The sequence below is a fragment of the Acartia tonsa genome, chromosome 5 (assembly GCF_053477335.1).
Source record: "Acartia tonsa isolate MP-2025a chromosome 5, ASM5347733v1, whole genome shotgun sequence".
NCBI classification, from domain to species: domain Eukaryota; kingdom Metazoa; phylum Arthropoda; class Copepoda; order Calanoida; family Acartiidae; genus Acartia; species Acartia tonsa.
The window spans coordinates 4,038,945-4,066,450 of NC_137264.1; the positions used below are offsets into that span (position 1 = coordinate 4,038,945).

At 30.4% G+C, this 27,506-nt stretch overlaps 1 protein-coding gene across 6 annotated transcripts in view; it reads right to left on the reverse strand.

Annotated features, from left to right (window-relative positions):
• Positions 1–27,506, reverse strand: part of LOC145318556 (uncharacterized) — a 547,717-nt gene that overhangs the window by 117,775 nt on the left and 402,436 nt on the right. The window contains exons 1-3 of one of the 6 annotated variants that reach the window (XM_080159919.1): positions 14,544–14,584; positions 14,035–14,093; positions 13,482–13,583 (exon numbers count right to left, since the gene is read on the reverse strand). The exons of the other annotated variants lie outside the window; for them this stretch is intronic. Coding sequence (XP_080016045.1) covers positions 13,482–13,583; positions 14,035–14,072 — 140 coding nt within the window. The 5' untranslated portion in view covers positions 14,073–14,093; positions 14,544–14,584. Of the gene's footprint in view, positions 1–13,481; positions 13,584–14,034; positions 14,094–14,543; positions 14,585–27,506 lie in introns of those variants that run through there. 6 annotated transcript variants of the gene reach the window in all.

A 27,506-nucleotide genomic window follows, 5' to 3' on the forward strand; every position in this document is an offset into this window, starting at 1 on the left:
GACATTAAGTGCAAAAGCTAATAAGGCAATAATTTTATTATTTTCTTAATGATATTAGATGTAGAAATATAAATAAAGATGCACTAAACAGAGATAAATATTTTGAAAAAAAAAGATGAACTTGACAGACAATGATTTGAGATTTAAGGTACGAACCATTATATATAAATAACAGGACGTGTGTTTGTCTGCCCGTCTGTGTGTACCAAAGGATCTCGCTAACCACTGAACTTTATATTTTCTGATAATTAAATGAAGGGTCGCCCGCCACCCTCCTTTCCTAATAGCTGGGATTCAACAAATTCAAAGTAAAAATGGTGTAGACACATAAAAATAGAACTACTTTTTAGAATCATTTGTATCTTAAATATTTCTCCATATTCTTTGCACTATATTTCCGCAGCATATTGCCTAGTTGCAGGAAAATTGTAGGTACATTTTTCATTCCAGGGTTAGGCTCAAATATTGCTCACAATAAATTTTGCTCGATAAAATTTAAACACATTCATAGAATAATTTAAGACACATCTTAAAAATGTCATAAATGTGTAAAATTTCTACATCAATTACTTAGACTTTATTACTGAATCTAGACAAATTTTGTGTTTCATTACAGTAAGATTGTTCTAAAATCTAGAAAGAGAAGCCAAATTTCTGATGTTAAACTTTGAGTTAGAACCTCTAAATATGTGATTGCACCATTTTTGCACTTCTTCGGTGAAGTAAACAACACAAGTAAAACATTTATCATAGGAACATAGCTGTTAATTCAGCAATTCAAGGCATTATTATCTTTCTTTTTCTTTTTTAAAAATAAAACCGTTCAGTTCTTTTATATTAAGATTAAAAAGTCAAAATTATTGTACCTAACCAAAATGAAAAAATTGCTGTTAGTTAACAAATTTATAGAAACTACAATACACTAGAGTTGTTTTAAAATACAATATTTTGTTAATTAGGTTGTGTTTACACAGGATATTAAATGCATTTTATACAGTTTTAGACAAAATGGTTAAATATTTTCATTATTTATTTGTAACAATAAATTAAAATTATTTAAATAGTTGCATCCACTTAAAATCTTAATCCTGGCAATTAAGGAATACTATTATCTGTTGAAATGAGTATTGTGTTTGGCATTGGTTGAATCCAATGTTTTCCCTTTCAAGCAATATATAACTTACAACTTTTGATAAATATTTCATTTAACTCTGACTTACTTTTTTAATCTTGGGTGAAATTTTGAGATGAAAATTAAACTTTATGTTTTTATATTAAAGAAATTTAGTGCCAGGATTTGAAACAAAACACTTACGATTACCTGACTATTTCAATGGAGTGGATACACCACAAGGTCTAATCTTAATTTTCAAATTCAAATTTTGATTAACAAAATGAATGATTATTTGTTCAACAGCTAACAGACAATCAAGTCTTTTATCATTGCAAATCTTTTGCCACTAAGTCCTCCCATGATTATTTCCATCTAGGAGATGATAAGACTACAAAGAAAGTGAATTTTTCTGGCAATCTGCAGGAACATTCAGAATTTGGAGTGGAGCCTAATACCAGTTAGTGTTGGTAAATTGCATTCATGTAATTCTTGGATTTCAACACAGGTATTCATACTCAGTACAATGGCAACAGCATTGGATGACATTTTGTTATTGTTAGGTAATAAATCTAAAGAATATAGGGGGGAAGAGTTAAATAACTGTACCCCCACCAATCAAGGACCCATAATGTAAATTTTTTGGCTTTGAAATTTGTCTGCTATTATTTTAAAAAGCCATAGATTTACAAGTTTTAAAAACGCCATAAATATTAAATCAATGCTTTTTCCCTGCATCTTTTGGGTTTTTAGGAAATGAAGGAAGTTTGTTTGGTGTATACATCTAAATTTATAAATGTGTTGGTTAGGTAAAGTTAGCTGTAATATTAATATCACATTATGTTCTATTTTGAACCCAAAAGTAAAAAAAAGATCATTTGTTTATATTTTGCTCATGTAATGGCAATTTGTATTTGTAAGTTGGTACTCTTTAATCAAAGTGTTGTCATCTTATATTTTTGGTTAACTTTGCCACACTGTGAAAAAATGATTATATTTTGATATTGGCATATTAGTTTAAATATTTTGGCCAATTCAATCAGTATTGTCCCAATGTGCAAAGATGGGTTTGTGAGGTATATTGCATTTTGCAAGTTCTTGTGTTTGCAAACTTGTGAGTTGAAAATCGGCTCAATAATCTCCAACCATTTTCAAATGCTAAATAAAATTGTTATTATTGTTTATTTTATATATTTTAAAGTTGGTATGTTTTTAATCTAATTTTAATCAAAATAAACTATTCTAAGACTTGAAGATATATTTTGATATTAGCAATTTTAAAAAATTTATTGTGTCTAGCAATTATATATAAGGTATGAGACATTAGATAACAACAAATGATCATAGATATTTCACATAATTTTATAAAAAAAAAAGATATCACAAATTATGTTGAAATTTATCAACAGGATGTTGATATTTTTATATAGATTCCTTGAGAAAGTTTTCTTAATTATTTTATTTATGTTATATTTAGTTTATTTGAATTTGTTTCAAGATATTTAACCATTTTAGGTTAAACAAACCAGAACTAATAATTTAGTTCAAGGTTATTCTTTGTCTGGAATTTTATTAAGAGCAAGGTGACAAACTTTTCATTTTAAGTTAGTTTACTTTTGAGCAATGTGTCTTAAAATTTTTATTCATAAAACAATAATTGTATCTTTTCTAATATATTTTTAAATTATCAATTATTTATTTATTTTGTTCTATATTTCATTGCATTGTAAGTAATAACTGTTATTATTGGAAGTTTTTCTACAATAATGTGAAGAAAAAAAGAAATCTAGTACAACAAAGAACAATGAGTTATTTTTATTTTTTCCTAATGATACATACAACAATAATGTGCTCTAACAAATGAGCAAAAAATAATATTAAAAATATTTAATTTAGTTCCAGATACATTGTTCATATAAAGTTTAAAAGTTGTTACAAGAGAAGCCCCCTTGGGGTACAACCTTGCAAGGGCTATATACAAGATAAACCTCTATAATTGAGCAAACAATTTTAGCACCCTGAACACATTTTGACTACTTACAGTTTTGGAGATTTTACATAATTTCCATTCTTGTAGAAAATTCAAATTCCTGCTTATCTAATATTTACACATAAGTATTTAATGTGCTACAAAGTCTTTGTAGAATATTAACAGTATTGTAAAAACATAATACAATTCTTATTTCATTAGCATACAAGTCTAGCCAATCTTTTCCTATGTATATCATTATATTTATCTATCTATGGTTATCTTTACTGTGGGTGTGTCTATTCATGCTCTCTCTCAATGCTTACCTCTCACAAATGAAAAGTAAAGAATAAGAGAATAAAAAAGTTCCAAAATAAGAATGGTAAAGGCTTTTCTGCCTCACTTTATTTTCTATTTATCTAACTTTTGCATTGCTATTGTCCCTATATGTCAGAACATTTTTCCTTATCTTTTCTTCTACCTAATTAATTTTTATTGTTAGTATGGTTATTATTATTTTCTCCAACATTTTATCCTCATACCAAAAAAAATTTCCTACATTATAGAAGAATGTTTTGGTTGCAAAAATATTCTACATTTTTATATTGGTTTGACAGTATACCAGAAATTCACGTAGATTTTTAATGATGTCTTATAATTCCTCAAAATAATCAACCATTTTTTTAATTTCAAGTTCATAAATTGGATATTTAGAAAATATCTAATTTTACTAAAAAGTTTTAAATATTCGCCTTTTAAAATAATGTATAAATAAGGATAGTTTTTGTTAATCATTTTTCATAAATTTTATTGTTTTATTTTTATTAAATGCTATGCAAAAGTTTACTTGCTCTCAGGTTGAATTTATCTTCAAAAAATTGTATTTGAAATATCTGAAAACATGAAACATTTTATATTTTATATTTGAGATCATAAATCTAAAAAGTATAAATGATGATCATATATTTACCCAAAGTTTGTGAAATATATGATGTCTATTTATATGATATACTATACATACATAACATGTATGATGTTTTAAATTGTCTGCAGAAGATGTTCTGAATTAGTATTTTTATACACTTACTAAACCAATGCAGACTCTATTCTCAAAGTAGTAAATTATTGAGTTGTTACATATATTGTTTTGTTGCAAAATTTTCACAAAAAAATTTCTGGATTTGAAAATATATAAAAAAGTACTTATTATCATTAAAATTCTATAATAACTGGGACACCTGTCATACTTAGAAAAAAAAGCGCATTGATTAACTATTTTTTATCTTATACAGTTAATGACGCTTTCTTTTCTCACTTAGTCCTTTTGCGAGTACAAATAGTACAATTTTGGTGCATTAAATCAAACAACCTGGTTGTTTTTTCAACAAAAAAAGAAAAACAAATATAATGATAGGTACTCAATTTCAATATATGAGGCCTAGTTCAAAACTTTTGATATTTTAAATTATTTCAATTTTTATTTTTATTTTGTTGGTAAGATCGGTATTAGATTTATATAGTTTTTATAAATGTGTTTTGTTTTAATAGAAAAAAATCTTCAAAAGCTTATCTTTTTTTAATATTTCACTACAAAGAATTTTAGATTTTTTGAATACATATACAAAGATGGGATAATTGATGATAATTGACCTTCTCCCTCATTGAAAAAAACCTTATTCTGGTGCATTGATTGCATATAAAATAAGCAAACTTTATACTTTAAGTATACTAATTTAGTTCAAATTATTTGTCTTTATTCTTCTGAAAAGATTTATTAAACTAGAATAAAGTTAAAGTAAAGTTATTGAAATTCTTCAAGATAAATGGGGTAGAAATAGAATTGAAATAAATGGTAATAAATATTGGTAAACCAAAACTATCAACCTAAGAATAACAGAGATAGAAAGAAGAAAATTCTTAACAATATTAGTTCTTACTAAAAATTTAAAAGCTATCTGTTATTTCTATTAAAGACTCTTTAATACATCTGGAAGTGAATTGGTTTAGATAGAAAAAACTTAAATAAGCAATATATAATAGACAATCAGACACCATACTACTTCAATATGATGGAAGTAGCTGCAAATTATTTTTAATTACATGTGGAATAAGCAAACAAAAATCTTATTTTAAAAATCAGCTAAAATAAGCAAAATTTCACGAGGTAAAAGACAGTGTAACCTATGGAGACCTCTGTTTTGAGGTTGTAAGGGTCTTTTAAATTTTGAAAATTCACTAATAAAATTGAATTGGCAGAACAGAATGTCTTACTTTCAAAGAGTGGAGTCTGAAATAGTACACAATACTTTTATTTTTTTAGTCTTTTTCGAGAATAGAAATTTTCTACCCTACTTTTCTATGTTTTACTACCCTATTGAAATTCAAAATTAACCGTTTTATAAATCCTAGATATAATACATATCCATTTAAAGTTGAGAAAATATAAAGATTAACGTTCAAACTTCGAGTTGAGCGCTCTGAAAACTTTCCTGTCCTGTAAAACCAACAAAAGTCTTAAAATATTAAAACCTAAACTAAGAATAAACTTACACTGTTTTTATACTGTGCTATTTTGGGTCAGATACTATAAAATTTTCTAGCAATTAAATGAATTAGTTAGGCTTAGAAAACCCTCACTCCAAAATTATTTAGTTTTTTGTTAATTGTCTGTTTTGTAAAAATACCTAATGTTAAGTTTTGTAAACTTTAATCCTTAATACCAAGCTAGCGACAACATAGCGATGACATATGGGAGTTTCTAAAGTCTACTTTTCTAGAAATTTTACACAACTTTTATTGCACTGGTATAATAGGTATCTCAATGTGATATCATAATATTAAATATCTCTTAAAATATTTGGAAAAAGTGTCCTTATATTATAACAAATCACTGGTTTTCATCATTACTATTACTTTTTTCTTGGACTGCACTGTTCTTACTATAATTAATTTTTCTAATTCTGGAGTAACCTACATCAATTAAAAATATGTTTTGTATATTTGAGACTGCTTTCTTAAAAAAGGCATTTATTCTGCTTTTTGTATTAGTGGTACTTTAAAAAAAACTAGTGGCTTCGCCCCTAGCCTCTAGGGGCTTTGCCCCAAGAGGTATAATTACATCTTCTATTACTTACCCAGCAGAACGGATCACAAATTTTCGCACCTACCCAGCAGGAAAACATTTTGCGATTAAATTCGCAAAATTCGTAAAATTCGTAAATTTCGTAAAATTCGTAAAATTCGTAAAATTCATAAAATTCGTACCTAAAATTTGTAAAAAAAAAAAATAAAAAAAAAATGGGGGGGGGGATTTTTTTGTTTTTGGGGGGGTTGGGGGTGTCCCACCCCCCAAGAAAATAGCTTAAAACCACCGCAGGACCAAAAGGTATATACCCTGAAGAGTAGAATTCAATCGGTTCAGTGGTTACCGAGATCTTAAGGGACAGACAGACCGACAGACGGACAGACAGACATCGTTCTACTTTGTATTATAGATAATTAACAAATATTATATGATATTTTGGTAAAATTTGTAAATTAGTAAATTCGTTGTTTTATGTTTTGACTAATTGAGACAGAATGATAAAGAGAAGCGACTACTGGGATATAAAGTTTATACAAATTATAATGTAGGGATGAGATGAGTGGACTTCCTCAACTTTAATTTAGTGAATAGCATTCTATTTGTTATTCTATCAATGGCTATGCCCCAAGCATCTAGTGGCTCGAAGGGATGTTTTTTTTTCATAAAAAAAGAACTAAAACAATAGGTTCAACCTTTCAAAGCTCTTTTACTGATAAAAGGCCAAGCCAATTTTAAGGCTTCACACCCTTTACAGAAATTTATTTCTATTCTTTAGATTTAAATGTGATGAGGAAGATAATTATCCAATTATAAAATTGTAAACATCATATAAGTTTTAATTGAGGCATTTATGACAAGTCATTTACAAATCAATTTACTGTATATTCAGAAAATGGATAAATTATTTTGTGGTAATATCCTCCTAGAATTTTTTTTCTTTCTTCTATGAACTCGGCTACCTAGTCTGCCTAGGTCCAGCACTCGCCCCCTTCCTGCCTAGCCACAGCGCTCGGCTCCCAGGCCTATAACCTAACCTAACCTAAAATAGTTGTTCTCTGTCTGGGGGAGGGGGGAGGTACTCAAATTTTCAAAATTGAAAAAAAAATTCTAAGAGGAGAACGCCTATTTTGTTTGTATGTCTCAACCAGAGGAAGAAGTGTGTGTGAAACCTTGAAGGGTTAAGGCAGCTGTTAATAATATCTTGTTTGGTGAGTGTTGACACCCCTCTACATCCCTCTTACGCACGTCACTGGTTTCAACCTGACCATTCAACAAATTTTTTTATGGATGAAAAGATCTTGTAGCCAGTATAAAAGGTTTAGTGGCTTGCACAGGTTCTTAAAATTGGATATATAGCTCGAAAGGGTGAAAAAAAGGGGAAGGTAGGATTTTCTGTACGCTTATAAAAGATTTCATTGCTTTCTTAAATTTCGAATAATCGTCATAACCCAGCTGAGATGTGGGATTTGAAAGTTGAAAGATAATGTAGACTTAAGAGCCTACCTATCTCAAGAATAATGGAATAGCTACTCACTCTAACCTTTCTTAGTCCTGTAGCTATTCTACAATTAAATTTGTGTGTCCGTAACGCTATTGGAGAAATGTGATTTTCCCTACCGCTATTTAAGATAAATTACTGATTTTTTGTTTATGTATCCAATTTCAAAAGACATCGAATATACAACTTACTTCGTCAGTCGATCATTCAACAAAGAAGCAAGATAATTGAAAGTGTTGAATCATAATAGGGCCTAGAGTTAGATAAATGTTTATTGAATAACTTTAATCTTCAATGTTGTAAAATATTACTTTTATGAAAGCTTTTATGGAACAGTTTCCCTTACCTACATCTCTGATTAATCTTGAAATCTTGACAACATTCTAATTCAAACTTTTACAATTTCATTTCTTAATCATATGCAAGAATATTTAAGATTTATTTATTTTTGTCTTTATTGGCTAATTTATTTTATATATCTGTCTAGCTATCTATCTAACCTTCGATCTTTTCTGGGAAGGACTGTAAATTATGCCTGTACCCAAAGTTAAGTTAGCATAATAACCTCTGGTGCTGTTATGAAATCTTCATTAGTTGGTACAGACTAGAAATATTCAAACGTTTCCTCCAATAATTTTAATTTTACAGAAAGGGTAATTTGTTCATCTTAACTTGAAAATTCACGTCCATTAATCGTTTTTACATTAGAGTAAAACACTAGAGGGGGAAGGGGTTAAATAACTGTATCTCCCCATCGCAGTGAACTTGTGCCGAATCTTAATTGGATCATTGAAAATCAACTGATGGTGTCGGTTATATATCAACACAGCTAAGTAGCAGAAAAAATTTGACATCATAATAAAAAGTCATTGAAAAGGGAGGGGGGTAGTTATCTTTATATACATCTATACTAAAGATCTGTTGTCTTTACCCTTAAGATACCAGATCTTTCTACTTAGCTCTATAAAGTTTAAAGATTTCAGATTCTTGGGGTACATACCTGCAATAAAAATATTATTATTTAAACTTTCCAAAAAAAATTTATTCATAGTTATTTATCGCATTGATCATAGACGGCGTTCAACGGATACTAAAATGAAAAATTATAAGATTAAAATCAATTTGTTAGCCACTATGGGTTGAATTAATTTATGATTTTTATTTCAATATTTGTGGAGATAGTATGCTATACTTGATTTTTAGAATGGCTTAGAACCGGTTCTAATTACATCGATAGTAAGACTTACATTGAAAATTACTACTTGAAACCTCTAACTACTTCCATAATGGCCAACTAGCCCTTCGTCTTTATTTGATATGTTTGATGTCATTTTTTTATAAGTCATGTTTTTTTCTAGATAAGTTTTCTAATAGCAAAAGTTTTTCATCTCTTACAGATACATATGGTGTTTTTACACTACCGCATATTATCACATCCACATAGTTGTTTAACTTAAATATCCAGGGATTTAATGGTATAAGACACTGGCCGAAAAATTGATGTAATACACAAAAATACCCCTTGCAATTAGTGGTTGAAACGTATAGAAACTCAATTTTTTAAACCAGAAATCAAAATTCATGCAAAGTCCTCAAAGTTTTTAAGCCAACGAATAAAAAAATTAATAAAGAGCCTATTGTCCCCTTTCTCTCTGCACAATATCAAATGAAATAAAAGTAAAGAAAAAGAGAGAAAACCCTGTCCCTTTGCAAAAATATAAGATTCTGATGGTTTGATAAATGTGCTACATTTTTTTCTTTATTGAAATAAAACCTTTACAAAAACCTTTTCCTTTCATCTTTCCAATTGACAAATAGGCAAATATATAACTTAGAAATACCTTATAGATAGATAGGTCTGAAACTAAATTGATATACAGACAAACAGTAAGACAGACAGACAGACGGTCAGTAAGATATATAACCATCAGGTGTTTAAAAGGATAAGACAATGGAAGATGATAATAGTTATTTCTCGCATCGTATTATAAACAGCTTTCCGCGGATATAGAATGTACAATTATAAGATTTAAACCAGTTTTTTAGCCCCGATGTGCCGAAGGCACAGGCTAAAAAACTGGTTTTAATCTTATGATTGTGCATTTTTATATTCGTAGAAAGCTGGATATAATACGATGCTAGACATAGTTTTTTCGTATGGATGAGAACCGGTTCCTATCCACCGGATTCGAATGAATACGAGAAACAAAATTACCCCTGCTTTTGGATAGGGTTATTAACCCCACTAGTTTGGAACCAACCAATCAAAATCTAATAAAAAAAACGAATGAGATACTGCGATTTACAGTTCTATGTTTCCTCTCTCCCATAATACCTATTGATTGATAGATAAATAAACAAGTAGATATAAATGGATAGTTTTATAAAAATTTACAAAATTAAGAAAGAAAAAAAGACCAGTGGCGTGCGAACCGAAGGGGGCATTTGGGGCAATCGCCCCCCCCTAGCGACCAAAACGCCCCCCCCCCCCTGCCCCCCCCTAGCCACCGCCCCCCCTGCCCCCCCCTAAATGTTGAAAAATGCCCCATTTTGCCCCCCCCTGGTCAACAAAAATGCCCCTTTTTGCCCCCTACCCTACAAAAAGCAAAACTATCCCAGTTTCCAAAAAAAAAGATCAAGAAATACTCAAAAAAAAATTTTTGGCGCTTCGCGCCAATCAGACAGTTACTATTCATTTAACCTTACCAAATTTTTTAATTAGTGTAGAAATTAGGTTATAATCTTTTTTCACTGAACATAACAAACCAGGTAATTTTGTATTTTATTTTGTATAATATAAACTTTTTACCAAAGAAATTTTATACATCCCCAATGATGATACACAAAGTTACCCCTTATATAGATTACAATTAGTGGATGAAATGTATGGAAACTCGACTTAATTAACCAACCAATCAAAATTCCATTAAATTCCCCAAAGTTGTTGAGCCAACCAATAAGAAAATTTTATATGAAATATTGGGGACTAGTGTAATAAATAGCCCAAAAACCCCTACCTCCCTGCATATTTGAAGAAAAAAATTTGCGCTTCGCGCCCTTCCCAATGGTTTCTGCTTTTTTTCACATTGTATATTTTGATTTTATTTCTATAAAAACATGTGTAAACTACAAATATTTAATCAAAAAGTTATTTTATATAAAAAAGAAACAGCGTTGATATTTATCTAAGCCTTTTTCTCAACACTGTATGTCTGTCTAAATGAATAACTATATATGATGTCATATTATTTTCAGGATAAGTTTATCATTTTTTTTGTGTACATATCCTTACAAAAAGACATGTTTTTTTATGGCAATTTTCATTAAAAACCCTTAAACTAACTACACTCTATATTCCTAACTAAAATACGCCACTCTTGTTGTCTTTAATTGATTTTAGTTCAAAGGGGGAGTAAATATTTTTAGGGCGCTTCACGCACCGCCCTTATAAATCATTGGAAACACCACTTTATCAAAAATTAACAGAGTTTTAAAGTGCCATTTAAAGAGGGTAGGATATGTTGATATAACTTTTTAGCTTCTCTATAATTCACTATGGCTGTCAGTACGTAATGCTAAGGGGTGATTTTTTCAACTGCAATTAAAGATAGAAGGCTAAAACTTAATGTTAACATTCCCATCATTATGTAGTATAATTAACTATTAAAAATTCATGGAGGTCAGACTGCTTTTCAGGACGTTTTTGGCTATTTTTGTATTTTTTAAATTTCGGGTATAGTCCCTTTTGTGACATTGCCTCTTAAGGTGCATTTCGTTGTATTTTCACAGTAGCTTTCACCTATTTATAGCTCCTGCGGGGCCAATTGCCTAACCCTGCGGGGAAATCACCTGACCTAACTTAACCTAGAATAACCTATTAAAAGCTACTATGAAAATACGACGAAATGCCCCTTAAGAGGCGATGCAATAAAAGAGACTATACCCCAAAGTTTTCCATATTTCTAAGAGATTTTTATATCTGTAGATGAAAGGACAAGTAATTTTTTTTATTTTTTTACATAGTTTACTTTGACTGTCATCACACAACATACAGGAAAAAGGATTTGTGACTTTTTCTATCTAAAATATATATTTATTTCAACAGATGCTCTTTAAATCTACTTGTCTGTATTCTTATTAATGATTTTTTTGTGCTTTGCTACTTAAAGATGTTGTCATCCTTTTTGTCATACAATAAAGAAATATTTAAAATCAGTTTTACATATTAGGTTAATTTTTGGTAAATTATTTCCAAAATGAGTGTTTTCATCTCCCCCCCCCAAAATTTTTTTTTATGGGGTTATTAATCCTTCCTGCTGAGATTTTATAACATCCCCTTCCACCCATAAAAAAATGTTTTGTGGTGGGGGGGGGGGGTTAAATTATCTTCTGTACTTTTTTTTTCGAAGATGCTTTCTAGCTCCCTTCCCTTCGGTCATTGCAGGGTGGGGAGAAGGGATGGGGGAGAAGAGATGGGGAAGAAGAGATGGGGGGGAGAGATGGGGGGGGAGAGATGGGGGGGGAAGATATGGGGGATATAAATGGGAAATAGGGATGGGGGAAGGGATGGGGAAGAAGGGATAAGGACTAGAATGGATAAGGACTAGAAGGCCCATAATAAAATAATCCCACCCCTTAAAACGCCCTTATTTAAAATTAGTATATATAATCAAAATGCCCCCCCCTAAAGCAAAGTGCCCCCCCGGGGCACTTTGGTTTAGGGGGGGGCAAAATTTTACAAAATCTTCAAAATGCCCCCCCTAGACAAAGTGCTTCGCACGCCACTGAAAAAGACCCTAAGATGTCTGAAGCTGGAGATAATTAAGAAATAAAATAACTAAGGACAAATATTATTAGAAAAAAAGATTGAAATAAAAATTAAGGTATTGAATTCTTATTTGAGATAGATGTTTTTTTTTGGGGTGATAATACCCAATAACAATGAGCATATACTAGGTTTCTAACTATAAAATAAACTCTATGTTATATTTTTTTTGGGTTATTTGGAAAATAGTCCTTATCCCAAAAAGAAGATGAAATATAGGTTAAATAGATTAACACTTCTAAATAAATGAAAAATGAAATTATCTAAACTTTTATTTTTTGGGTAACATTTAATTTAAACGGTTAGCGGTTCTAATGGTATGCGTAACATTTTTCTACTATTAACACAAGCCGCGCAATTAGAATTTTAAAAAGGTACGCATTTTTTTTGGCACACCCTTTAGTTACAATTTAACTACAGGTTAAAATCAACTTGTTTTGTATCACGGGCATTCGTTTAATTATTTTTTATTCTTTTTTTCTTAATGACCCAAATTTCAACTGTTTTTAAACTTACTGATTTTTAAAGCTTAGCGTTTATGAATGATTTCTTCCTTGTCATAGAAACAAACAATAACAAATTTTAGGCATATTTCTGTTCTGTTTATTACTTTTTGGGGGTATTCTATTGCCTAACCAAAGATTTTATATTTTTCCATTTTTTATGGCGACAAACCAACAGACGAGACACCATGGAAACTGTCCCAATTTTGTATAACTTTTGCGGAACATGTTCCAGTTACGTCATATTTTTCTTTCCCGAAAAAGGAAAGAGGGGAAGAAAATCGCTTCAAAAGAGATGGGGAAAACCCCCTTTTCTCCCATCTCTTTTTTCTTCCCCCCTTCCCTTTTTTTTCTTTCCCCCCTCCCTTTTTCGGGAAAGAAAAATATGACGTAACTGGAACATGTTCCGCAAAAGTTATACAAAATTGGGACAGTTTCCATGGTGTCACAGACGAGTGAAGTAGAGTAGCATTGCTACTAACAAATTTACCATGTATGAAAGCAGCAGGTGGCCGAGACTGGTTTAAACGTGCAGCAGCTAGCGGTTGGCGGCTTTACTTTGCAGCAGCTAGCAGCGGAAGCCGGTTTAAATCTACCAATCAATCAATCAAGGTTTCCATTACAAAATAAAATCCTTTAAAGCTGGATGTATGCATGTGTGTGTGTGTCCAGTAAGATCCCGTGAATGCGGTGGTTGGGATGATTAGACTACAACATAAAAAAACCTTTGGCAAGGGCAGGTTTAAAGCTTTTTATCAAGTAGGTGGATTAATCCCTTTAATAACACTTCCCCCGCACCTCTTTAAGCCCTTGTAAGCAACTGATGAACAGGCTATTATTAAAAATCGACTAAAGTTTAATACAAACATACAAAGCAAAATATAGAGCTGCTACAAGCAAAGCATTTCTAAGTCTATGTACATTTTATCTAATTTTACTTTTTTACAGATTGATTTGAAATCCTGCTTCAATTATTAATTAATTTCTATAATTTAGGTAGCGCAGCTACTTTATAATTAAGGATATATTTTATGATTGAAAACCTGATAGAACGCTTGTACTGAGAGAGACGATTTCCCATCGACAGAAAAAGATCTGGCGGCTAGAATATGAGGTTTGTCATCACTGCCGCATGTTTCCATGTCATCCGCAATGTGTTTCATATTCGCAAAAATACATCAAATAGTAAATAAGGAGTATTTCCTCAAATGGCCTTCTTGAGCATTATTAATTTAGGATAGGTAAGGTTAGGTTGTATTTGGTACTAGGTAGTCATGTGGGGTTATAGCAAACTCCAGGTATACACTCAGCAGGGTTAGAGCCCCCCCCCCCCCCCAACCCCCGCAGTGTTAAGGCTTATGGGAAAAAAACTCCTAAGTTGGAGTTAGGGTTTTCAGTGCTCAACAGTCACTTTGTGAGAAAACCGTGGAAATAAATTACAAGGGTGTTTACTGTTTAATGATAGAAGAAACAAATGGGAACAGAGTCTGAATTCGATATTGTAATTATTTGCGATTTTGATGATTCTAATTAAGCGGCAGTGATGGCAAACCTACAAATAACGGACAACCAGCTCACTTTATCATTTTTTATAATTCAATTTCTCACATTTTTCACTTTTTAACAATTTTTTTCTTAATCTTGATTTCTTTTTAACTCTTTGATATGAAATTAAAATTAAATTTATTTAGAATGCTAAAGCATAGATAATGTATAAATAACTTCGTCCGTCCGTCAGTAAGTTGCTTTGTTTGAGGTGTTACTAGAAGTTAGTCTGTCTAGCTTTTGAAGTATATGACTGTATTTTTGTGTTTATTTGTTGATTTTAGCAATACAAATGTAAATATATAACAATATTTTGATATGCAGAATAAACCCACAAAAAAATATAAAAAATAACAGTAAAATTCATAATAACATTTTTTTAATGCTGTACTACTTGTTGACAATGCTATCCATGTTGTTCTACAGTCTCTTTTTGATATCTTGAATGTCCAAACTTAAGAATATTGCCATCCTTGTTAAAAATAATTTTCATCAAAAGCATAAAATCCATTTAAGAAGAACATAAAACGTCAAAATCTACTTAAAAATCAAATTTAATGTGGTGATTTTTTCCATCAAATTGAGTATGTAAAATTATCCTACATTCTAAAGAAGATGTAAAGGACACTTTTGAATCCTATTATTTCATGATATCTTCTTTTTGGGAAGTTTAACATAGATCCCAGGATATGTATAGGCAATTTTTTTTGTATCAAAGCCTTGCAATGGTTTGAGGCTATTTTCCTGCCTCCTACTTACCCCTTTTTATTCAAAGCCCTAGATGCTAGAGGCTCGCGGCTAATAAAAAGAGGAACAGATAAAATAGTAATAAAAAAAATAAATAATTTGAAAAAGAGAGCCCCAAATAATCAAGTAAAGTAAATAGATAGAACATTCTTGATAAATAAAAAGTGAAAGAGTTAGAAAAAAGATGATGGATAGGTAGACTTTTGGTAAATAAACAGATCTATTATGGAAAGGTATAAACATCCTTTAAAACAGAAAATAAAGAACAGACAAGAACTTTAGCATAATAATACAATCTATTTTATTATCAAGGATAATTATATCCGTAAGAACTAGGTAACAACAACAATCATGTAATTTAAATCATTAGAGTCGCAAATTTTTGAAACAGCGCTATCTATTCTTATTAAACACCCTCCTAAACTATGTGCCTTTGCGTCTTTTTGCGTATATAGAACATTATGAGAAATGAGAATGTATTTAATAATATGCAAATAATAAGCCATTTATTGTAAAAAAATATCATTCAATTTCAAATTCAATATTTCAATAAAAATCTCGTAATATTTTTTCCTTGGATATTGTATATCAAAGGTATGTTCTTAAAATGAGATGTTAAAAAGTGTTTTAAAATTTTTCTTGGAGCTTGAAAAAAATTATCGATAATTTCCTGTTAAGATTTTAATATTATCGTAATAAATTGCTTATTATCAGCAATTAAAGCCTCCTATTAAATAATATATTTTGAATCATTATTGATAATTTTTTATGTATTATGCCTTATCCTAAAAATAATCTATTATGAGGATGCATTTTAAAGTATTATGTTATATAACTTTGTATGAAAAACAAGTTTTTTAACAAGAATGACATTATCAATAAAAGCAAAAATCATAAATATAATTTTTAATTATTATTAACCAATTTAAACGCTCAAATATAAAAATAACTGTATCTGTTCAATTTATTTTTCATATTAACACATAAATATCTCACATTTTGAACGTTTCTTCTTTGATTAAAATTATTTAACTAAACAGAAAAGTTTAAGAAAGTGATCGTTAGTTGATTTTAAAATTTCGAACATTTTATTTCCCAAGTTACTTTAGATCAATTTTTTTTTTCAATAAACTACATACTCCGTTTATAGTAAAAAAAATGTACAATAGAAACGTAATTTGTTTTAGGGAATAATGTACATAAAATTAGTGTCTATTTTGATTCCCTTAACCTTGATATAAATGCTTAAAAACATTCAATTTTCACACTCTTAGATTCATTTCATGTTAAGGAGTTTAGCAATTTTTTGAATAGGGTGGGGATACTTATTCTTAAGAAGAAATTTTTAACAAAACGCAATAAAGATATTAGTTTTTTATACCTCAGGAAGGGATGGGACAATGTACTGTAAATGAAACTGCCCCTAGAGGTTAAAAACACGTTCTGTTGTTCGTTTGTTGAAAATTTGGGTGGTAATCTTCATTAGGATGTGCAATGTTCAATCTATTCCACCTACAAATCTAAGGAACATAAGGGGGAGATTTTGTCTATCATGATTGATGTGTACATCTATTGATCGTACATTTTCCAATCCTTCAGATCCAATGACCTATTTTACCAAGTCCAAAAACCATCGACATAAACCAATGCAATAGAGTGACAACACAAAAAAAAGATCAACAGTGCTAGTACTTTCTATCCTTGAGATATAGCATAAAAACCTTGTTTGTCTTACAATCAACAAAATTGTTGTACTGCAATTCTTAAAAGTTACATTTTAATTCTTTGCCACAGCGAAAATGACATACAGTCTAGAAAACGAATACACTTAAATATTTATTTGGGACTTTTTAGTAAAGAAAATTTTAAAATATTGAAAAATCCTACCACAAAATTTTTTTTTTTTAATTCAAATACGTGAATAATGGTAAATTTGAGACATCTTTTAATATTTTTTTTCTTCACTTTTCGAAGAATGTTTATATAATGTTGAAGGTTATGTATTTAATGCTTGTAAAACAAATGATGCAAAAATAATCAAAAAAATAACTGGTATTGTCCTTCTTTATCCTTAAGTCTATCACATCTTAAGTATAATCGTTTTATTTTTTAATAATCTTTTTTTCTTATAAAAAAAAGATATTTTTCATTTAAAAAAACGAAATGATGCTTTCTTTATTAAGTATTTTTAGTATATCTATTTAGATTTTTATATTTGATCTATTATAATTATATTAAAAAAACTTATGGAAATAAGTATAACAGTATCAAAAATCCAAGTAAAACTAATCGTAAACCAAAAACTAAAACCATTTTTACTCCCCCCCCCCTCTTTTTCCTTTTAGATGTTTATTCATTTTGAATAATAATTTGCAATAGCAAATATTAATGCGTAAAAGTAAGTTATAGTAGTACAAGAAATACATCATTAATATCCTTAATGTCCGTCTGTAGATCTAACATTCCTCCTATTAGATAAAGGTTCTTAAAATAATCTTAATTTTCACTGTAAATTTTTGAGATTTTATTATAGTTTCTATGACTAATGAACATTTATTCAGTAGCTTTATTTATCTGAAAATTTGAAGATTTTTTTTCAATGTTCTTTTATTTGTTTAAAAAATCTATAATAATCTTCTAACTTATTTTTGGCAATTTTAAATAAATATCAATAATTGTGAAATATCTTCTTTTACCGTTACATTAATCCTCTACTCTTCCCCTTTAGATTACTCAATGTCAATGCACACTTTCTCCAGTGTAAGAAATATCCAGGTATTAAGTTCCCTTGCCCCCATCCAGAAGTTAAACCTGGAGGCCGATAATTGGCAGGGCTGCAGGTACTACCAGTTTAGAATAGTTTTTTTTATTTCAAGTTAAAGACTGAGGGTGCTTTCTACTTCTGCAAAGTCAGTAGCGTGACGGTGGTGATGGTTCAGTAGTGCATTTGCCATAAATAGGCACAAATTTATACTATAAATAGTAAGGACTTCCCGACACAGGTTAGTGGATCATAATCCTATTCTTTGGAATCGAAGGTTCTAGCCGATACCTAATATTCAAGTCAATTAACCACATTTTTTCCTTTTTTAACACTTAATAATGCTCAAAAACTCCCTTTCTTCCCTGAGTAATGTTACTAAGACTTTTGCAAATATTTTTACTCTAAGATAGAGACATCAAATAAATAAAAATAAATGGGATGAACAAAGATTTGGAGAAAGAGTTAAGTAATAGTTATTTCTTTCATCGTATTATAAACCGCTTTCCGCGGATATAGAATGTACAATTATTAGATTAAAACTAGTTTTTTAGCCCCGAGGTACCGAAGGCACGGGCTAAAAAACTGGTTTTAATCTTATGATTGTACATTTCTATATTCGTAGAAAGCTGGATATAATACGATGCTAGACATAGTTTTTTTCGTGTGGATGAGAACCGGTTCCTATCCACCGGATTCCTATGAATACGAGAAAAGATTATATGAAAGCAGAGACATTATATACAAATAGTAAAATAGCACATAAAAAATTTAATTTTCGAATTAGAAACACATTAGCTAAGGAACTTCATATTTAAATTTTAAAAAGCAAATACTACAGAATAGTTGTTCTTGGTGTTGATTTTGCGGTAAAATATCACTTCCACATGATGTCAGTTTTTTAACTTATTAAGTTTATAACTATAGCATTAGCTAGCTTCCAGGAGAGGCTTGGGAGAGGTAAGAAAATAGCCTAAAACTAATCCTAGACATTTATAAAGCTTCCCTGAAAAGTACAACCAAATCAGACAGTATTTTCTGAGATCTTTAGCGTTACACAAAAAAAACTTACTGCAATCTATTATGGGATTATGGGATCAAGTCATTAATTATTAATTACTGTATCTTTTGGCTAATATGAAATGATTTGGTGGAATTTATTGAGGAAATTATTGGACACCGATTTTGCGAGTATTTTACCAAATTACAATCATGCAAATTACAGGGAGGCGATACTGGACTAGATCCAAATATATATTTACTGTTTAATATTATGTGAACATTGTGTAATCCGTTTTCGTTTTAATGCACTTACCTAACAAAGCAATTGAATATTATTTTTAAATAAAATTTATAGAAAGTTTGTTTTTTAGCTGCATTATAGATATGAAACTTTACTCTACTTTAATTTTTTATTATTTGTTTTAAAATGCGTTTACATTTCCAAAATTCCCAAAATTATGAACCCTATATTTTTATTACTATTATTTTGATAATAAACCGAGTACTTTTATATACTCTAGTAAACAAAACGAGGAGAATTAAGTCCATTATAGGCTAAATTTCTCAAAACCAAGTTATGATAAAATGAACTTTAAATAATTTAAAGCCTTTATTGCCTCTTTTATCTTTTTTTTCTGCATCATGTATGTATGTAAGTTGGAAACTATTTTCATTATAAACCCAAAGGAAAATTATTTAAACAAATAGAAGGCTCTGAAAGACTTACTAACAGACTTATTCTTGAAATCTATTAAGTAGCTTTGCTACTTTTTAAAAAAGTATTTAGAGAAGTACAAAAATTTACTCGAACATTATTTTCATTTAAAAACAGATGGATGGATGGATGGATGGATGGATGGATGGATGGATGGATGGATAGATGGATGGATGGATGGATGGATGGATGGATGGATGGATGGATGGATGGATGGATGGATGGATGGATGGATGGATGGATGGATGGATGGATGGATGGATGGATGGATGGATGGATGGATGGATGGATGGATAGATGGATGGATGGATGGATGGATGGATGGATGGATGGATGGATGGATGGATGGATGGATGGATGGATGGATGGATGGATGGATGGATGGATGGATGGATGGATGGATGGATGGATGGATGGATGGATGGATGGATGGATGGATGGATGGATGGATGGATGGATGGATGGATGGATGGATGGATGGATGGATGGATGGATGGATGGATGGATGGATGGATGGATGGATGGATGGATGGATGGATGGATGGATAGATGGATGGATGGATGGATGGATGGATGGGTGGATGGATGGATGGATGGATGGATGGATAGATTGGTGGACAGATTGATGAATAGATGGATGGATAAACAAATAAATAGATATATGGACGGATCGATTGATAAACAAAAAGATAGATAGATAAATAGATGAATAGAATAAATGCATTTGTACGAAATCTAAAAATACAATATTTGTTTTCTTTGAGTTTATTTCAAACTATTTTATATTTGTGTCAGTCAAGTTTATTGGATAAAATAAATAAGAGGAACAATTTCAAATTGTAATGCCTAATTTATCAAATAGCAATGGTATTAGGTAGCATACATTGGTTCTTACGGGAAGGTTTAATTTAATTCATTACGACGAAGAAAATACTTGACAGATTTTTTCTTAAAAGTCAAGTTGATATTATGTCTAGGGATCTAAGGGATAAGACAAAGGTCAATAAATTGATGTACATCCTCAATGATGATACATCCTCAATGATAAAATTGCAACTTCTGTAGATAAAAATCTGTAAATGAAACGTTTGAACACTCAACTTAATTATCCAACCAATCAAAATTAGGAATGGCCTCCAAAGTTGTTGAGCCAACGAATAAGAAAGCGTTATAATAAAACTTTGGGGATCAGTGTAATAAACAGCCCAATGTTCCCTTCCTCCCTCTCTGTATTATGTAAGGTATACCTATTTTTATTTCCTCCATATCCATATCTGTGCCTGTCCTGTTTTAGGAAGATTATTTTCGCCTCAAAAATGTATCATCCTGGTCAGGTTTCTTGCAAGGCAACAATAAAATCTCTAAAATTAGCCCCGCCTCAATGGACAGGAATACGTTTTCTTATAAAAAAATTCAAACAGGTCATTTAGATTTTATATTATCATAAGATCAAGTGTTTATTCGCTGGCTCAAAGCATTGGATACTTTTGATTGAAACTGGTAGTGTTCATTCGTTTTAACAGGATTTTTTTTATAGAAGGGGTACATATAATTAATTGGGGATGAACATAAATTTATTTCCATTGTCTTATCCCTTAGAATCCTGACTATTTGTTTCTCAAAATACTTGTCTGTCTCTCCAACTTTTACAATAGTCCGAATTTGATCTATTTATAAACTTTAATGACGTCACTGTCATCTATTTTTGGATTATCAAATTGTTGGCTCAAAACAATTCTTATTGTTGAACCAGGGCTCCAAGAGATATGTCATCGCGACAAAATTACACTTCCTCCAATATTTCCACTAATTTTTCCTATACAACTAGCGCATTGACGACTATCTACAGCATGACCCTCGAAAAAGTATTTTTAAGCATCTGCAGCCCATATTTCTCAACGAATTATCAAAAAATGTATATGTCCTTTTTCTCTGTAGATTTCCACATAAGTAGATATAAAAATATTTTTTTTACATCAATTAACAGCTGAGATTTTTAGAGCCAAAGTTTTGAAAAAGTGGCTGAGGAAAATGTAACTTTTCAAGAAAAATGTTTTTTTAAAGTGAAATGACGTGTTTTCCTCATAATTTTAATACTTTTTATAAAACTTATATAAAGATGTTTCCAAGAAATTTATTTCATGCTGAAAGCACTTTTTTCACTTGCTCTAAAAGGCATTTTTAGATTAGTGTAAATTGCAAAAACACCCTTACAGAAAGAAATCCTATAAAAAATAGTAGCAAATTGAAAGTTTACATAAACAGAAATCAAACCCTTTTTATTTTATCAAAATAAGATAAAAAAAAAGTTACAGCTACAAACTTTTATTGAACATTTAACAATTTAAATGATTTTTATGTGTCTTAGATTAATTTGATGAGTGGGCGTGAATTTATTGGTAAAGGTTGCGCTAATACTTCCGGTAATGAGCATAAATTGGGGAGGGGTTTATTTAAGGTCATATTAATAAGTGGGAGATATTATAAGATTTGAAAATGGTTATAAGAAAAATGTATTTAGTAAAATTTGAAAAGTAGTTTTTTATATGTAAAAGTAAAGTTTTTTAATGCAATAAAAAACGTATCAATTGTAAACTTGCTCGTCTTTCTTATTTGTTTTTTAACTGGTTGATAAAAAGTAATATACTAATAAAAAACTAAAAAATATTTAGCAATATCCAGTTTCTCAAGCACCTTTTCCAAACTTTGGCTTTAAAAATCTCGGCTGTTAATTGATGTAAAAAAAAATATTTTGATATCCTTTGATGTAGAAAATTATAGAGGAAAAGTACATATGAATCTTTTAATATTTTATTGAGAAATATAGGCTGCAGATGCTTAAAAATACTTTTTCGAGGGTCATGCTGTATAATACAAAGTAGAACGATGTCTGTCTGTCTGACTGTTTGTTAGTTTGTTTGTTTGTTTGTACCGAAGGATCTCGCTAACGGCTGAACCGATCGGGTTCTCCTCAACAAGGTAGCTTCTCATAGGTCATGGGGAAGTTTATGACTATTTTGGCGGAGGGTACGACCACCCTCCAAAGAGAAATCGGCTCTAGAAAAAAATACCCCCCCCCCCCCGAAATTTCATTTTTTCATTTTAAAAAAAATTTATAAAAAATGTAGTGGGGGGCGGCAACCTTCTCCTCCCTCAAGTGCCACTAGAGACCTCTAGGGGCGAAGCCGCTAGTAATATATAAAATGCTTTGATTGCAATACCTTTAAAAAGCAACTTTACGACGCCACCTAGAAAAGCAGACAAACAAAGCATTGTGTTCCAATATTGATCACATTAATTATCGCGAAAAATAAATTTAAAGATGTCCTATCTCTAACATTCTTGAATTAAAGAATTATTATTACAGAACTGTTTAAAAATACGCTTGTTTATCAATAAAATAACAAGTAAGGCAACATTCATAAGACAAAAGCCCAACAAATTAATATTAAAATCAATATCCCAATAGAAAAAAAGAGAACTTTTATTTGTATTTTAAGATCTCGGTAACCATCTGAAATGATTATTGAGTTATCCATTTCATATTAGCTTCAACTAGGTCATGAGATGGATCAGACTATTTTAGTTTTGAATTTAAGCCTTCTGATGGTTTAAGGCTATTGTAACGCCCTACATTCTCCCCTACATGCAAAGGGCTCAGCCACTAGTATTTAATATAATCTTTGTCTTTCCTGTAATATTATTTGTTTGTTGGAATATCTTCCCATATTCCAAATGAACGATGAATAATATCAATAATCCATAATATTGAAAAACTTTTCGGTAATACACCTCAAATTGCCAGTTTAACAACAGTGGAAAGTGTCATGTGTGACGTTATGAAAATACGTCTAGACAAAGAAAAAGAAAGGGTGAAAAAAAGAGAATTATGACGTCACACATGACACTTTCCGCAATATACCATGAATTTTCAAATTTACTTAGTTAAGAAAAGTCCTAAAGTGCAAGAGCCAGAACAAGTGTTAGAGGAAAGGTTTGCTAGGTGGGATGGAGATGGGAGGGGGGGGAGGGGGGAGAGTGCAGTCGTCGTCAGCTCAAGGAATTTCTATCAAGTTTTGTATTCAATAGTAGATGGAAAAAATATTAAGGTATTCTTTACAATTTGTATACATAGATTCTTTTTTTAGAAAAACTTATTGTAATTTGGTCATGTATTACTTCCGTATCTATGATAAAACTTACAAAAGGCTACGTCCCTAGATAGGGAGAAAATGTTCTAAATTTTCTTTAAAAAAACTAGATTCATCACTTAGTTAAGTGAACATGTTTAAAATGTTTAGAAAGCATCCAGTTACTATAGTACATAAGAGAATTGACACAAATTACCGTAACTGATGTTGAAATCATCCTATTATATAAATTAGTTAGTTTTTTAGTTCATTCAGATCTTGCCAACCAATCAACTGATTGTTTTCCATATTAAACTGATATAGGTATCAGGAAGTATTTAAGCTTTTTTATTTTTAAATCCAAGTTTTTTAGGGTATATTTAAGCTGTTATTCGACCCGGTCCCCCACCCCCTTGTACATTCACATGCAAAGCAGAGGCACACATATTTTATAAAGGGCTACTTTTATCTAAACATTTGGCAGTAAGGCAGACAACAAATGTGTTTTTCTTACAAAATCAGATTAATGTTTGCAACTGATTGAAATGTAGTAGCTAGATTTATTTGGCGTTGTAGTTAAATGAATTAATTTAATATCTTAAAAGGCCAAATAAAAGCAGCCTATTTTCTGAAAGAATAAAAAAGGTTTTATGAAGATTGTAGTTTCTGGTTTTTAAGATCGGTCATTTTTGTTAGCTGCCTAGCTTTTAAAATGTTAAACAGGTTAAACGGATTTTCTCTCTCTCTCTCTCTCTATCTATCTAAATCTCTCTTTCAAGTTTTTATTTAATTTTTCAATATATTCATTGAATTTACTTTTTAAAATTCTGAGTGCACATATGCTAAATTTAAAGATAAACTCAACAAATTTTAGTTTATTAGGTTGAATCAATTTTTGGTGGATTTTTGTGAGAGAAAAAATTTTTAGTAAATATAAATGGTAATAATATTAGAAGATAAAGAAAAATTGATTAAAACTAGCCTAAAACCATCAAGTTTGAATTCTAAAAATAGATTGAATCATCACTTAATCGGAGAACTAAATCGGTTCAGGAATTAGAAAGAACTTAACGGTAAAACAAATAATCCTTACTACTTTACATTTTTAGGATTCTATTATCAGAAGTGACAAAGCCAAAATTGTGTCAAAAGTCATTTATGTGACGTCTTAAAAATGAGGGATTATCAATATCCATCTCTTTTTTAGGGGTTTTCTTTCCCACTTCTCCTCTCATTTCTCTCTTTTTTATGACGTCATATGGATCATTTTTTACACAATTTGGGCTTTGTCTCAAGTCCTTGAAAGCCCTTGTCATAGGAGGAAAATTTTTAAAAATCTTTGGGGACACGCCCAAATTAACAACGTAAAACCAGTATGTTATAGTAGGAAAGGTTTTCTCTCAACAATTGTTGGTTTAAAATATGATGCCCTATATTTTGTATTATACATATACATATTACCCATATTCTATTTTACACTTCTCTTTACTATTCCCAAAAGGACACTAGGTATTTTTTCCATGCAGCAAATGTTTACATTTAGAAAAAAATCTTCCAAATGCTTTTTTTAAATCATCGAAATTTAGGATATTTTTGCGTTGCCGTACAAACAGATAAAATCATTACCATGCATAATCATAACATCCAAACAAAGTTAATGCAGTCAAAGGATTGGTTTTCCCTAATAAATAGAATAAATTTAATTGTGCCCTAAGACTGACAATGATAGTTTAGGTGATTCGGAGCATGATACTATTTTTTGCTTATATTAGAAACAATTTGGCTAAACAAAGGCATATCCTACAGTATAGAAATGAGCTAAGCAGAAATTTTAGCTGTTTTGAAAGTGCGCCTATTTGGGTAAAGCCGACTGAAGCATAAATTTAATGATTCTCATATATTTTCTTCCTCTACCATTGTTAAAGGTGTGCATATATTTTCATTAATTTTTAGGGGTGTAGCCACTCTACAAACCAAGAAATGGGATACTAGTACATTTACTTTCGCATTATCATATCATCAGATTCGAATAGTATGTCAACAGCACAAACTATCCTTTCCCTAAGCTTTATTCTCATTATTAAAAATTGCATTAAAATTGCTAATATGCGGGATTGAATGCACACCTCATAAAACAAAGGCTAGAAACAAGTTTTTGCTATAAAATAGAAAATTATGACAAATCCCGTGAATAAATCCAAACCATTACTTTAACACAATACAATTAAATATGAAATTTTATATTTTTAAAAAAGAATATATAATTATGCCAATAAGTAGCATAGCATAACAGAACATTAAAGTAAAAGAATAGAGGGGAAAAAAGCTGTATAGAACTCTACCCACGTCAAGTAGCTACAAAAGAACAGAAAGCAATATGCTAGCAGACGAAACAAATAACTTTATATGCTTATTGGTTATTCTATCTGAAGAACGGAAGAACAGACTGAAAGAAAAGGCATGCATAAATAGTATACTCGAGTAGCTGCTCAGAGCTCTAATATAAAATATTGGTCTAAATACAATTTTTATTTTTAAGGTAGATTGACAAAGATATATATAGAAAAATAGGTAGAGGAGGTACTTATAGAGCAACTTTATATATTTTACTAGCGGCTTCGCCCCTAGCCTCTAGGGGCTTAAAAAGAAAAAGTAAATTTTTTTTTTCGGGGGGGTATTTTTCATTTTTTGGGGGGGTTGGGTCCCACCCCCCAAGAAAACAGCTTAAAACCATCACAGGACCAGTAGGTATATTCCCTGAAGAGTAGAGACCAATCGGTTCAGTGGTTATTGAGATCTTAAGCTTCAGACGGACAGACGGACAGACAGACGGACAGACAGACGGACAGACATCGTTCTACTTTGTATTATAGATAATGAAAAAAATCTGTCCATACGTATAAAAGAAATAAAAACTAGCCTTTTTTGTTTCTTCTATAAACAGATTAAGAAAAATATAGGTCTCCATTGTACATAAAAATGATGGGGATTGTAAATTGACAAAAAAAATTATTTTAATTGAAAAGTAAAATATAATATACAAAGAGAAAGATTATTTTAAAAATTATGCTATGGTGCCAATTTTAAATCTTCGTTTAATTAGTCAAATTTTTTACTAAGTTTAGCTACTTAAAAGTAAAATTCCTTTTTCTCTTAAAGAAAGGAGGTAAAACAATTCCTACAACGAGACTAATAACATTTTTCTTCACATTTTATGGAGATTTTTTTGGCTTTTAATATTATTCTACAACGGCTGAATAACTAGCCTCTAAGAGGAGGTATTGATCACCCAAATGGAGATGCTTCTCTTTCTTGAAAGTCTTTTTAAAAATGAGTAAAAATCTGCCAAGAACCAATATTATGCATCCCTAAAAAGAATAACTAATCAATGAAGTAGCTAATATCTATAATACAAAGTTTAACGATGTCTATCAGGGTTGTACTGTGGTGGTTTTAAGCTTTTTTTCAGGGGAGGAAGGACTATTTACAATTTTAGATTTAAGTCTTAGGATGGTTTTTAGTCATTTATTTAGAAGATAGTAGTGAATCCGCTAATATTAGATAAACAAGATATAAATATAATCTTTAAATTGAATCTTAACAATATATTTCGAA